Below are 13,000 nucleotides of genomic sequence, written 5' to 3' on the forward strand. Positions count from 1 at the left end.
GGTGTAATGACCGGATGATGGCACAGGGTATAGAGGGACTGGTGGTGTAATGACTGGATGATGGCACAGGGTATAGAGGAGCTGGTGGTGAAATGACCGGATGATGGCACAGGGTATAGAGGGGCTGGTGGTGTAATGACCGGATGATGGCACAGGGTATAGAGGGTCTGGTGGTGTAATGACCGGATGATGACACAGGGTATAGAGGGGCTGGTGGTGTAATGACCGGATGATGGCAGAGTGTATAGAGGGGCTGGTGGTGTAATGACCGCATGATGACACAGGGTATAGAGGGGCTGGTGGTGTAATGACTGGATGATGGCACAGGATATAGAGGGGCAGGTGGTGTAATGACTGGATGATGGCACAGGATATAGAGGGGCTGGTGGTGTAATGACTGGATGATGACACAGGTTATAGAGGGGCTGGTGGTGTAATGACTGGATGATGACACAGGCTATAGAGGGGCTGGTGGTGTAATGACCGGATGATGGCACAGGGAATGGAGGGGCTGGTGGTGTAATGACTGGATGATGGCACAGGGTATAGAGGGGCTGGTGGTGTAATGACCGTATGATGGCACAGGGTATAGAGGGGCTGGTGGTGTAATGACTGGATGATGGCACAGGGTATAGAGGGGCTGGTGGTGTAATGACTGGATGATGGCACAGGGTATAGAGGGGCTGGTGGTGTAATGACTGGATGATGGCACAGGGTATAGAGGGGCTGGTGGTGTAATGACCGGATGATGGTACAGGGTATAGAGGGGCTGGTGGTGTAATGACTGGATGATGGCACAGGGTATAGAGGGGCTGGTGGTGTAATGACTGGATGATGGCACAGGATATAGAGGGACTGGTGGTGTAATGACTGGATGATGGCACAGGGTATAGAGGGGCTGGTGGTGTAATAACTGGATGATGGCACAGGGTATAGAGGGTTTGGTGGTGTAATGACCGGATGATGGCACAGGGTATAGAGGAGCTGGTGGTGTAATGATTGGATGATGGCACAGGGTATAGAGGGGCTGGTGGTGTAATGAAATGATGATGGCACAGGGTATAGAGGAGCTGGTGGTGTAATGACTGGATGATGACACAGGGTATAGAGGGTCTGGTGGTGTAATGACTGGATGATGGCACAGGGTATAGAGGGGCTGGTGGTTTAATGACTGGATGATGGCACAGGGTATAGAGGGGCTGGTGGTGTAATGACTGGATGATGGCACAGGGTATAGAGGAGCTGGTGGTGTAATGACTGAATGATGGCACGGGGTAAAGAGGGTCTGGTGGTGTAATGACTGGATGATGGCACAGGGTATAGAGGGACTGGTGGTGTAATGACCGGATGATGGCACAGGGTAAAGAGGGTCTGGTGGTGTAATGACTGGATGATGGCACAGGGTATAGAGGGGCTGGTGGTGTAATGACTGGATGATGGCATAGGGTATAGAGGGGCTGGTGGTGTAATGACTGGATGATGGCACAGGGTATAGAGGGGCTGGTGGTGTAATGACCGGATGATGGCACAGGGTAAAACGGGTCTGGTGGTGTAAGGAATTGATGATGGCACAGGGTATAGAGGGGCTGGTGGTGTAATGACCGGATGATGGCACAGGGTAAAGAGGGTCTGGTGGTGTAATGATTGGATGATGGCACAGGGTATAGAGGGTCTGGTGGTGTAATGACTGGATGATGGCACAGGGTATAGAGGGACTGGTGGTGTAATGACTGGATGATGGCACAGGGTATAGCGGGGCTGGGGGTGTAATGACTGGATGATGGCACAGGGTATAGAGGGTCTGGTGGCGTAATGACCGAATGATGGCACAGGGTATAGAGGGGCTGGTGGTGTAATGACCGAATGATGATACAGGGTATAGAGGGGCTGGTGGTGTAATGACTGGATGATGGCACAGGGTATAGAGGGGCTGGTGGTGTAATGACTGGATGATGGCACAGGGTATAGAGGGACTGGTGGTGTTATGACCGGATGATGGCACAGGGTATAGAGGGACTGGTGGTGTAATGACTGGATGATGGCACAGGGTATAGAGGGGCTGGTGGTGCAATGACTGGAAGATGGCACAGGGTATAGAGGGGCTGGTAGTGTAATGACTGGATGATGGCACAGGGTATAGAGGGGCTGGTGGTGTAATGACTGGATGATGGCACAGGGTATAGAGGGACTGGTGGTGTAATGACCGGATGATGGCACAGGGTATAGAGGGGCTGGTGGTGTAATGACTGGATGAAGGCACAGGGTATAGAGGGGCTGGTGGTGTAATGACTGGATGAAGGCACAGGGTATAGAGGGACTGGTGGTGTAATGACCGGATGATGGCACAGGGTATAGAGGGACTGGTGGTGTAATGACCGGATGATGGCACAGGGTATAGAGGGACTGGTGGTGTAATGACTGGATGATGGCACAGGGTATAGAGGAGCTGGTGGTGAAATGACCGGATGATGGCACAGGGTATAGAGGGGCTGGTGGTGTAATGACTGGATGATGGCACAGGGTATAGAGGGACTGGTGGTGTAATGACTGGATGATGGCACAGGGTATAGAGGGACTGGTGGTGTAATGACCGGATGATGGCACAGGGTATAGAGGGACTGGTGGTGTAATGACTGGATGATGGCACAGGGTATAGAGGAGCTGGTGGTGAAATGACCGGATGATGGCACAGGGTATAGAGGGGCTGGTGGTGTAATGACTGGATGATGGCACAGGGTATAGAGGAGCTGGTGGTGAAATGACCGGATGATGGCACAGGGTATAGAGGGGCTGGTGGTGTAATGACTGGATGAAGGCACAGGGTATAGAGGGGCTGGTGGTGTAATGACTGGATGAAGGCACAGGGTATAGAGGGGCTGGTGGTGTAATGACTGGATGAAGGCACAGGGTATAGAGGGGCTGGTGGTGTAATGACTTGATGAAGGCACAGGGTATAGAGGGGCTGGTGGTGTAATGACTGGATGTTGGCACAGGGTATAGAGGGGCTGGTGGTGTAATGACTGGATGATGGCACAGGGTATAGCGGGGCTGAGGGTGTAATGACCGGATGATGGCACAGGGTATAGAGGGGCTGGTGGTGTAATGACTGGATGATGGCACAGGGTATAGAGGAGCTGGTGGTGAAATGACCGGATGATGGCACAGGGTATAGAGGGGCTGGTGGTGTAATGACTGGATGATGGCACAGGGTATAGAGGAGCTGGTGGTGTAATGACAGGATGATGGCACAGGGTATAGAGGGGCTGGTGGTGAAATGACCGGATGATGGCACAGGGTATAGAGGGGCTGGTGGTGTAATGACTGGATGATGGCATAGGGTATAGAGAGGCTGGTGGTGTAATGACCGGATGATGGCACAGGGTAAAACGGGTCTGGTGGTGTAAGGAATTGATGATGGCACAGGGTATAGAGGGGCTGGTGGTGTAATGACCGGATGATGGCACAGGGTAAAGAGGGTCTGGTGGTGTAATGATTGGATGATGGCACAGGGTATAGAGGGGCTGGTGGTGTAATGACTGGATGATGGCACAGGGTATAGAGGGGCTGGTGGTGTAATGACTGGATGATGGCACAGGGTATAGAGGGACTGGTGGTGTAATGACTGGATGATGACACAGGGTATAGAGGGGCTGGGGGTGTAATGACTGGTTGATGGCACAGGGTATAGAGGGGCTGGTGGTGTAATGACTGGATGATGGCACAGGGTATAGAGGGGCTGGTGGTGTAATGACTGGATGATGGTATAGGGTATAGAGGGGCTGGTGGTGTAATGACTGGATGATGGCACAGGATATAGAGGGGCTGGTGGTGTAATGACTGGATGATGGCACAGGGTATAGAGGGGCTGGTGGTGTAATGACTGGATGATGGCATAGGGTATAGGGGGGCTGGTGGTGTAATGACTGGATAATGGCATAGGGTATAGAGGGGCTGGTGGTGTAATGATTGGATGATGGCACAGGGTATAGAGGGTCTGGTGGCGTAATGACCGAATGATGGCACAGGGTATAGAGGGGCTGGTGGTGTAATGACCGAATGATGATACAGGGTATAGAGGGGCTGGTGGTGTAATGACTGGATGATGGCACAGGGTATATAGGGGCTGGTGGTGTAATGACTGGATGATGGCACAGGGTATAGAGGGACTGGTGGTGTAATGACCGGATGATGGCACAGGGTATAGAGGGACTGGTGGTGTAATGACTGGATGATGGCACAGTGTATAGAGGGGCTGGTGGTGTAATGACTGGATGATGGCACAGGGTATAGAGGGGCTGGTGGTGTAATGACTGGATGATGGCACAGGGTATAGAGGGGCTGGTAGTGTAATGACTGGATGATGGCACAGGGTATAGAGGAGCTGGTGGTGAAATGACCGGATGATGGCACAGGGTATAGAGGGACTGGTGGTGTAATGACTGGATGATGGCACAGGGTATAGAGGGGCTGGTGGTGTAATGACTGGATGATGGCACAGGGTATAGAGGGGCTGGTGGTGTAATGACTGGAAGATGGCACAGGGTATAGAGGTGCTGGTAGTGTAATGACTGGATGATGGCACAGGGTATAGAGGAGCTGGTGGTGAAATGACCGGATGATGGCACAGGGTATAGAGGGGCTGGTGGTGTAATGACCGGATGATGGCACAGGGTATAGAGGAGCTGGTGGTGAAATGACCGGATGATGGCACAGGGTATAGAGGGGCTGGTGGTGTAATGACTGGATGATGGCACAGGGTATAGAGGGGCTGGTGGTGTAATGACTGGATGAAGGCACAGGGTATAGAGGGGCTGGTGGTGTAATGACTGGATGAAGGCACAGGGTATAGAGGGGCTGGTGGTGTAATGACTGGATGAAGGCACAGGGTATAGAGGGGTTGGTGGTGTAATGACTGGATGAAGGCACAGGGTATAGAGGGGCTGGTGGTGTAATGACTGGATGATGGCACAGGGTATAGAGGGGCTGGTGGTGTAATGACTGGATGATGGCACAGGGTATAGAGGGGCTGGTGGTGTAATGACTGGATGATGGCACAGGGTATAGAGGAGCTGGTGGTGAAATGACCGGATGATGGCACAGGGTATAGAGGAGCTGGTGGTGAAATGACCGGATGATGGCACAGGGTATAGAGGGGCTGGTGGTGAAATGACCGGATGATGGCACAGGGTATAGAGGGGCTGGGGGTGAAATGACCGGATGATGGCACAGGGTATAGAGGGGCTGGTGGTGAAATGACCGGATGATGGCACAGGGTATAGAGGGGCTGGGGGTGTAATGAGTGGATGATGGCACAGGGTATAGAGGGGCTGGTGGTGTAATGACTGGATGATGGCACAGGGTATAGAGGAGCTGGTGGTGAAATGACCGGATGATGGCACAGGGTATAGAGGGGCTGGTGGTGAAATGACCGGATGATGGCACAGGGTATAGAGGGGCTGGGGGTGTAATGAGTGGATGATGGCACAGGGTATAGAGGGGCTGGTGGTGTAATGACTGGATGAAGGCACAGGGTATAGAGGGGCTGGTGGTGTAATGACTGGATGAAGGCACAGGGTATAGAGGGGCTGAGGGTGTAATGACTGGATGATGGCACAGGGTATAGAGGGGCTGGTGGTGTAATGACCGGATGATGACACAGGGTATAGAGGGGCTGGTGGTGTAATGACTGGATGAAGGCACAGGGTATAGAGGGGCTGGTGGTGTAATGACTGGATGATGGCACAGGGTATAGAGGGGCTGGTGGTGTAATGACTGGATGAAGGCACAGGGTATAGAGGGGCTGGTGGTGTAATGACTGGATGATGGCACAGGGTATAGAGGGACTGGTGGTGTAATGACCGGATGATGGCACAGGGTATAGAGGGACTGGTGGTGTAATACTGGATGATGGCACAGGGTATAGAGGGGCTGGTGGTGTAATGACTGGATGAAGGCACAGGGTATAGAGGGGCTGGTGGTGTAATGACTGGATGATGGCACAGGGTATAGCGGGGCTGAGGGTGTAATGACTGGATGATGGCACAGGGTATAGAGGGGCTGGTGGTGTAATGACCGGATGATGACACAGGGTATAGAGGGGCTGGTGGTGTAATGACTGGATGAAGGCACAGGGTATAGAGGGGCTGGTGGTGTAATGACTGGATGATGGCACAGGGTATAGCGGGGCTGAGGGTGTAATGACTGGATGATGGCACAGGGTATAGAGGGGCTGGTGGTGTAATGACTGGATGATGGCACAGGGTATAGAGGGACTGGTGGTGTAATGACCGGATGATGGCACAGGGTATAGAGGGACTGGTGGTGTAATGACTGGATGATGGCACAGGGTATAGAGGGGCTGGTGGTGTAATGACTGGAAGATGGCACAGGGTATAGAGGGGCTGGTAGTGTAATGACTGGATGATGGCACAGGGTATAGCGGGGCTGAGGGTGTAATGACTGGATGATGGCACAGGGTATAGAGGGGCTGGTGGTGTAATGACTGGATGATGGCACAGGGTATAGCGGGGCTGAGGGTGTAATGACCGGATGATGGCACAGGGTATAGAGGGGCTGGTGGTGTAATGACTGGATGAAGGCACAGGGTATAGAGGGGCTGGTGGTGTAATGACTGGATGATGGCACAGGGTATAGTGGGGCTGGTGGTGTAATGACTGGATGATGGCACAGGGTATAGCGGGGCTGAGGGTGTAATGACCGGATGATGGCACAGGGTATAGAGGGACTGGTGGTGTAATGACTGGATGATGGCACAGGGTATAGAGGGGCTGGTGGTGTAATGACTGGAAGATGGCACAGGGTATAGAGGAGCTGGTGGTGAAATGACCGGATGATGGCACAGGGTATAGAGGGGCTGGTGGTGTAATGACTGGATGATGGCACAGGGTATAGAGGGGCTGGTGATGTAATGACTGGATGATGGCACAGGGTATAGAGGAGCTGGTGGTGAAATGACCGGATGATGGCACAGGGTATAGAGGGGCTGGTGGTGTAATGACTGGATGATGGCACAGGATATAGAGGGGCTGGTGGTGTAATGACTGGATGATGGCACAGGGTATAGAGGAGCTGGTGGTGAAATGACCGGATGATGGCACAGGGTATAGAGGGGCTGGTGGTGTAATGACTGGATGATGGCACAGGGTATAGAGGAGCTGGTGGTGAAATGACCGGATGATGGCACAGGGTATAGAGGGGCTGGTGGTGTAATGACTGGATGATGGCACAGGGTATAGAGGAGCTGGTGGTGAAATGACCGGATGATGGCACAGGGTATAGAGGGGCTGGTGGTGAAATGACCGGATGATGGCACAGGGTATAGAGGGGCTGGTGGTGTAATGACTGGATGATGGCACAGGGTATAGAGGGTTTGGTGGTGTAATGACTGGATGATGGCACAGGGTATAGAGAGGCTGGTTCTGTAATGACTGGATGATGGCACAGGATATAGAGGGGCTGGTGGTGTAATGACCTGATGATGGAACAGGGTATAGAGGAGCTGGTGGTGTAATGACTGGATGATGGCACAGGGTATAGAGGGTTTGGTGGTGTAATGACTGGATGATGGCACAGGGTATAGAGGAGCTGGTGGTGTAATGACTGGATGATGGCACAGGGTATAGAGGGTTTGGTGGTGTTATGACTGGATGATGGCACAGGGTATAGAGAGGCTGGTGCTGTAATGACTGGATGATGGCACAGGATATAGAGGGGCTGGTGGTGTAATGACCGGATGATGGAACAGGGTATAGAGGGGCTGGTGGTGTAAGGACTGGGTGATGGCACAGGGTATAGAGGGGCTGGTGGTGTAATGACTGGATGATGGCACAGGATATAGAGGGGCTGGTGGTGTAATGACTGGATGATGACACAGGGTATAGAGGGGCTGGTGGTGTAATGACTGGATGATGACACAGGGTATAGAGGGGCTCGTGGTGTAATGACTGGATGATGGCACAGGGTATAGAGGGGCTGGTGGTGTAATGACTGGATGATGGCACAGGGTATAGAGGGGCTGGTGTTGTAATGACCGGATGATGACACAGGGTATAGAGGAGCTGGTGGTGTAATGACCGGATGATGACACAGGGTATAGAGGAGCTGGTGGTGTAATGACTGGATGATGGCACAGGGTATAGAGGGGCTGGTGGTGTAATGACTGGATGATGGCACAGGATTTAGAGGGGCTGGTGGTGTAATGACTGGATGATGGCACAGGTTATAGATGGTCTGGTGGTGTAATGACTGGATGATGGCACAGGATATAGAGGGGCTGGTGGTGTAATGACTGGATGATGGCACAGGGTATAGAGGGGCTGGTGGTGTAATGACAGGATGATGACACAGGGTATAGAGGGGCTGGTGGTGTAATGACCGGATGATGGTACAGGATACAGAGGGGTTGGTTGTCTAATGACTGGATGATGGCACAGGATATAGAGGAGCTGGTGATGTAATGACTGGATGATGGCACAGGGTATAGAGGGGCTGGTGGTGTAATGACCGGATGATGGCACAGGGTATAGAGGGTCTGGTGGTGTAATGACAGGATGATGACACAGGGTATAGAGGGGCTGGTGGTGTAATGACCAGATGATGGTACAGGATACAGAGGGGTTGGTTGTCTAATTACTGGATGATGGCACAGGATATAGAGGAGCTGGTGGTGTAATGGCTGGATGATGGCACAGGGTATAGAGGGGCTGGTGGTGTAATGGCTGGATGATGGCACAGGGTATAGAGGGGCTGGTGGTGTAATGACCGGATGATGGCAAAGGCTATAGAGGGGCTGGTGGTGTAATGACTGGATGATGGCACAGGGTATAGAGGGGCTGGTGGTGTAATGACTGGATGATGGCACAGGGTATAGAGGGACTGGTGGTGTAATGACAGTATGATGGCACAGGGTATAGAGGGGCTGGTGGTGTAATGACAGGATGATGGCACAGGGTATAGAGGGGCTGGTGGTGTAATGACCGGATGATGGCACAGGTTATAGAGGGGCTGGTGGTGTAATGACAGGATGATGGCACAGGTTATAGAGGGGCTGGTGGTGTAATGACCGGATGATGGCACAGGTTATAGAGGGGCTGGTGGTGTAATGACAGGATGATGGCACAGGTTATAGAGGGGCTGGTGGTGTAATGACAGTATGATGGCACAGGTTATAGAGGGGCTGGTGGTGTAATGACAGGATGATGGCACAGGTTATAGAGGGGCTGGTGGTGTAATGACCGGATGATGGCACAGGTTATAGAGGGGCTGGTGGTGTAATGACAGGATGATGGCACAGGTTATAGAGGGGCTGGTGGTGTAATGACAGGATGATGGCACAGGTTATAGAGGGGCTGGTGGTGTAATGACTGGATGATGGCACAGGGTATAGAGGAGCTGGTGGTGTAATGACTGGATGATGGCACAGGGTATAGAGGGGCTGGTGGTGTAATGACTGGATGATGACACAGGGTATAGAGGGGCTGGTGGTGTAATGACCGGATGATGACACAGGGTATAGAAGAGCTGGTGGTGTAATGACTGGGTGATGGCACAGGGTATAGAGGGGCTGGTGGTGTAATGACTGGATGATGACACAGGGTATAGAGGGGCTGGTGGTGTAATGACCGGATGATGGCACAGGGTATAGAGGGGCTGGTGGTGTAATGACTGGATGATGGCACAGGGTATAGAGGGGCTGGTGGTGTAATGACCGGATGATGGCACAGGGTATAGAGGGACTGGTGGTGTAATGACTGGATGATGGCACAGGGTATAGAGGGGCTGGTGGTGTAATGACTGCATGATGGCACAGGGTATAGAGGGGCTGGTGGTGTAATGACCGGATGATGGCACAGGGTATAGAGGGGCTGGTGGTGTAATGGCTGGATGATGGCACAGGGTATAGAGGGGCTGGTGGTGTAATGACCGGATGATGACACAGGGTATAGAGGGGCTGGTGGTGTAATGACCGGATGATGGCACAGGGTATAGAGGGGCTGGTGGTGTAATGACTGGATGATGGCACAGGTTATAGAGGGGCTGGTGGTGTAATGACAGTATGATGGCACAGGTTATAGAGGGGCTGGTGGTGTAATGACAGGATGATGGCACAGGTTATAGAGGGGCTGGTGGTGTAATGACCGGATGATGGCACAGGTTATAGAGGGGCTGGTGGTGTAATGACAGGATGATGGCACAGGTTATAGAGGGGCTGGTGGTGTAATGACAGGATGATGGCACAGGTTATAGAGGGGCTGGTGGTGTAATGACTGGATGATGGCACAGGGTATAGAGGAGCTGGTGGTGTAATGACTGGATGATGGCACAGGGTATAGAGGGGCTGGTGGTGTAATGACTGGATGATGACACAGGGTATAGAGGGGCTGGTGGTGTAATGACCGGATGATGACACAGGGTATAGAAGAGCTGGTGGTGTAATGACTGGGTGATGGCACAGGGTATAGAGGGGCTGGTGGTGTAATGACTGGATGATGACACAGGGTATAGAGGGGCTGGTGGTGTAATGACCGGATGATGGCACAGGGTATAGAGGGGCTGGTGGTGTAATGACTGGATGATGGCACAGGGTATAGAGGGGCTGGTGGTGTAATGACCGGATGATGGCACAGGGTATAGAGGGACTGGTGGTGTAATGACTGGATGATGGCACAGGGTATAGAGGGGCTGGTGGTGTAATGACTGCATGATGGCACAGGGTATAGAGGGGCTGGTGGTGTAATGACCGGATGATGGCACAGGGTATAGAGGGGCTGGTGGTGTAATGGCTGGATGATGGCACAGGGTATAGAGGGGCTGGTGGTGTAATGACCGGATGATGACACAGGGTATAGAGGGGCTGGTGGTGTAATGACCGGATGATGGCACAGGGTATAGAGGGGCTGGTGGTGTAATGACTGGATGATGGCACAGGGTATAGAGGGGCTGGTGGTGTAATGACTGGATGATGACACAGGGTATAGAAGAGCTGGTGGTGTAATGACCGGATGATGACACAGGGTATAGAGGGGCTGGTGGTGTAATGACCGGATGATGGCACAGGGTATAGAGGGGCTGGTTGTGTAATGACAGGATGATGGCACAGGTTATAGAGGGGCTGGTGGTGTAATGACAGGATGATGGCACAGGTTATAGAGGGGCTGGTGGTATAATGACTGGGTGATGGCACAGGGTATAGAGGGGCTGGTGGTGTAATGACCGGATGATGGCACAGGGTATAGAGGGGCTGGTGGTGTAATGGCTGGATGATGACACAGGGTATAGAGGGGCTGGTGGTGTAATGATCGGATGATGGCACAGGGTATAGAGGGTCTGGTGGTGTAATGACCGGATGATGACACAGGGTATAGAGGGGCTGGTGGTGTAATGATCGGATGATGACACAGGGTATAGAGGGGCTGGTGGTGTAATGACTGGATAATGGCACAGGGTATAGTGGGGCTGGTGGTGTAATGACAGGATGATGACACAGGGTATAGAGGGGCTGGTGGTGTAATGACCGTATGATGGCACAGGTTATAGAGGGGCTGGTGGTGTAATGACCGGATTATGGCACAGGGTATAGAGGGACTGGTGGTATTTGGATGGCGATTGGTTGTGATACAGTCCCGTTTTGACCCAGACCTCTTGGTAGATTGTTCATACTCACTAACACAGGTCTGCTTATTCTTGGTCAGGGCCTGGTGAGGAGGGCACAGACAGACGAATCCTCCCTCGGTGTTATTACAGGAATGGGAGCAGCCTCCATTATCAATCTTACACTCATCTATATCTGACAATAATTAAATAATACAATTATGAAAAGATTCTATAATGGCGAACTCCAAGCTGCGTCCTCAGGTCCATAGTCTATGCAGCTGTAACGTCCCTGTAATTTCTCTGGGTTCCCTCCATGCAGTTGGAGCATGCTCGGATTATTGCCCTGCATAATAAACCGGTTTCTTACCCACACACTGGCGTTGATCCACGTGTAACTGAAATCCAATCTGGCACAAGCACTGGTAGGATCCGTTCGTGTTTCTACACATCTGTTGGCATTTCCCATTCTCGATCTGACACTCATCAAAGTCTAATGGAAAAACCATTAGAAAGAGTGAGAGGTAAGAAAACCCCTACCCAACTCAACAACATCATCTGTTTGTCTGCAGTTGGAAGTTCTGACCCTTGTCCAATGTTCATCACCTGTACAGTTCTTTCCATTGTTCAGTAGACGATACCCCTGGTGGCACTGGCACTGGAAACTACCCGCCTGGTTCACGCACAGTTGCTCACAGAACCCGTTATCCACAGAGCATTCATCAATATCTGGAAAGTAAAGGAATTTGCACAAATCAAGGAATGAGGCAATAAACTTATGTGTGAGATGATGAAATATCAGATGAAGTCATTGGTCAAGGCAGAAGAAGTTGAGGTAGGGCAGGAATAGAGGACAGTTTTAGGTTCCTTCAGGGGAAAATGGTGGATTTATGTAGGAGTAGATATGGCAGGCTCGAGATGAGTTGGGGTGGTCAATGATATATTATGTGGGGTGAATGTCTCTGGTCCAATGACTCGGTGAGTGGGAATGATTCACGTTTATTAGGAACAAAGGGCATTAGAAAACTTAGAGAAAAGCCACTAATCTTCTCTACAAACTCGTAGAACTCATGTAGGCCTCAGGTCATGGAGACTTTGACTGTGGACATATCTAGGAAATCATGTTTTTTTCTTTTAGTAATGTAAATTCGGCATGTCTGAAAACCACTGGTTCACTTTATGAGATTTTTCTAGGTGTTGGGCTAATCACCTTTTTATAAGGACACTATGGCCCACATAGGAAGAAGTCTGTGTCAGTGGGAAGAACATTTTCAAGGTCTTTGAGTTGTGTTTGGAGAGCTCAAGACTTTGTGGATGGGATTTGATTAGGCACCAGGAGTCTAGAGGAGGTGGAGGATCATCCCGAGCCCTTGGGAGATTTGGCTCGGGT

At 51.7% G+C, this 13,000-nt stretch overlaps 1 protein-coding gene across 3 annotated transcripts in view; it reads right to left on the bottom strand.

The window, feature by feature from the left end:
• LOC141266090 (uncharacterized) overlaps positions 1 to 13,000 on the bottom strand; it is a 327,069-nt gene that overhangs the window by 293,057 nt on the left and 21,012 nt on the right. For all 3 annotated transcript variants that reach the window (XM_073679998.1, XM_073679999.1, XM_073680000.1), the window contains exons 8-10: positions 12,217 to 12,339; positions 11,981 to 12,103; positions 11,684 to 11,806 (exon numbers count right to left, since the gene is read on the bottom strand). In XM_073679998.1, coding sequence (XP_073536099.1) covers positions 11,684 to 11,806; positions 11,981 to 12,103; positions 12,217 to 12,339 — 369 coding nt within the window. The remainder of the gene's footprint in view (positions 1 to 11,683; positions 11,807 to 11,980; positions 12,104 to 12,216; positions 12,340 to 13,000) is intronic.

Source organism: Phyllobates terribilis, unplaced genomic scaffold (assembly GCF_046119375.1).
Source record: "Phyllobates terribilis strain yellow unplaced genomic scaffold, ASM4611937v1 Scaffold_4__5_contigs__length_816908805, whole genome shotgun sequence".
In the NCBI taxonomy this organism is placed as follows: Eukaryota; Metazoa; Chordata; class Amphibia; order Anura; family Dendrobatidae; genus Phyllobates; species Phyllobates terribilis.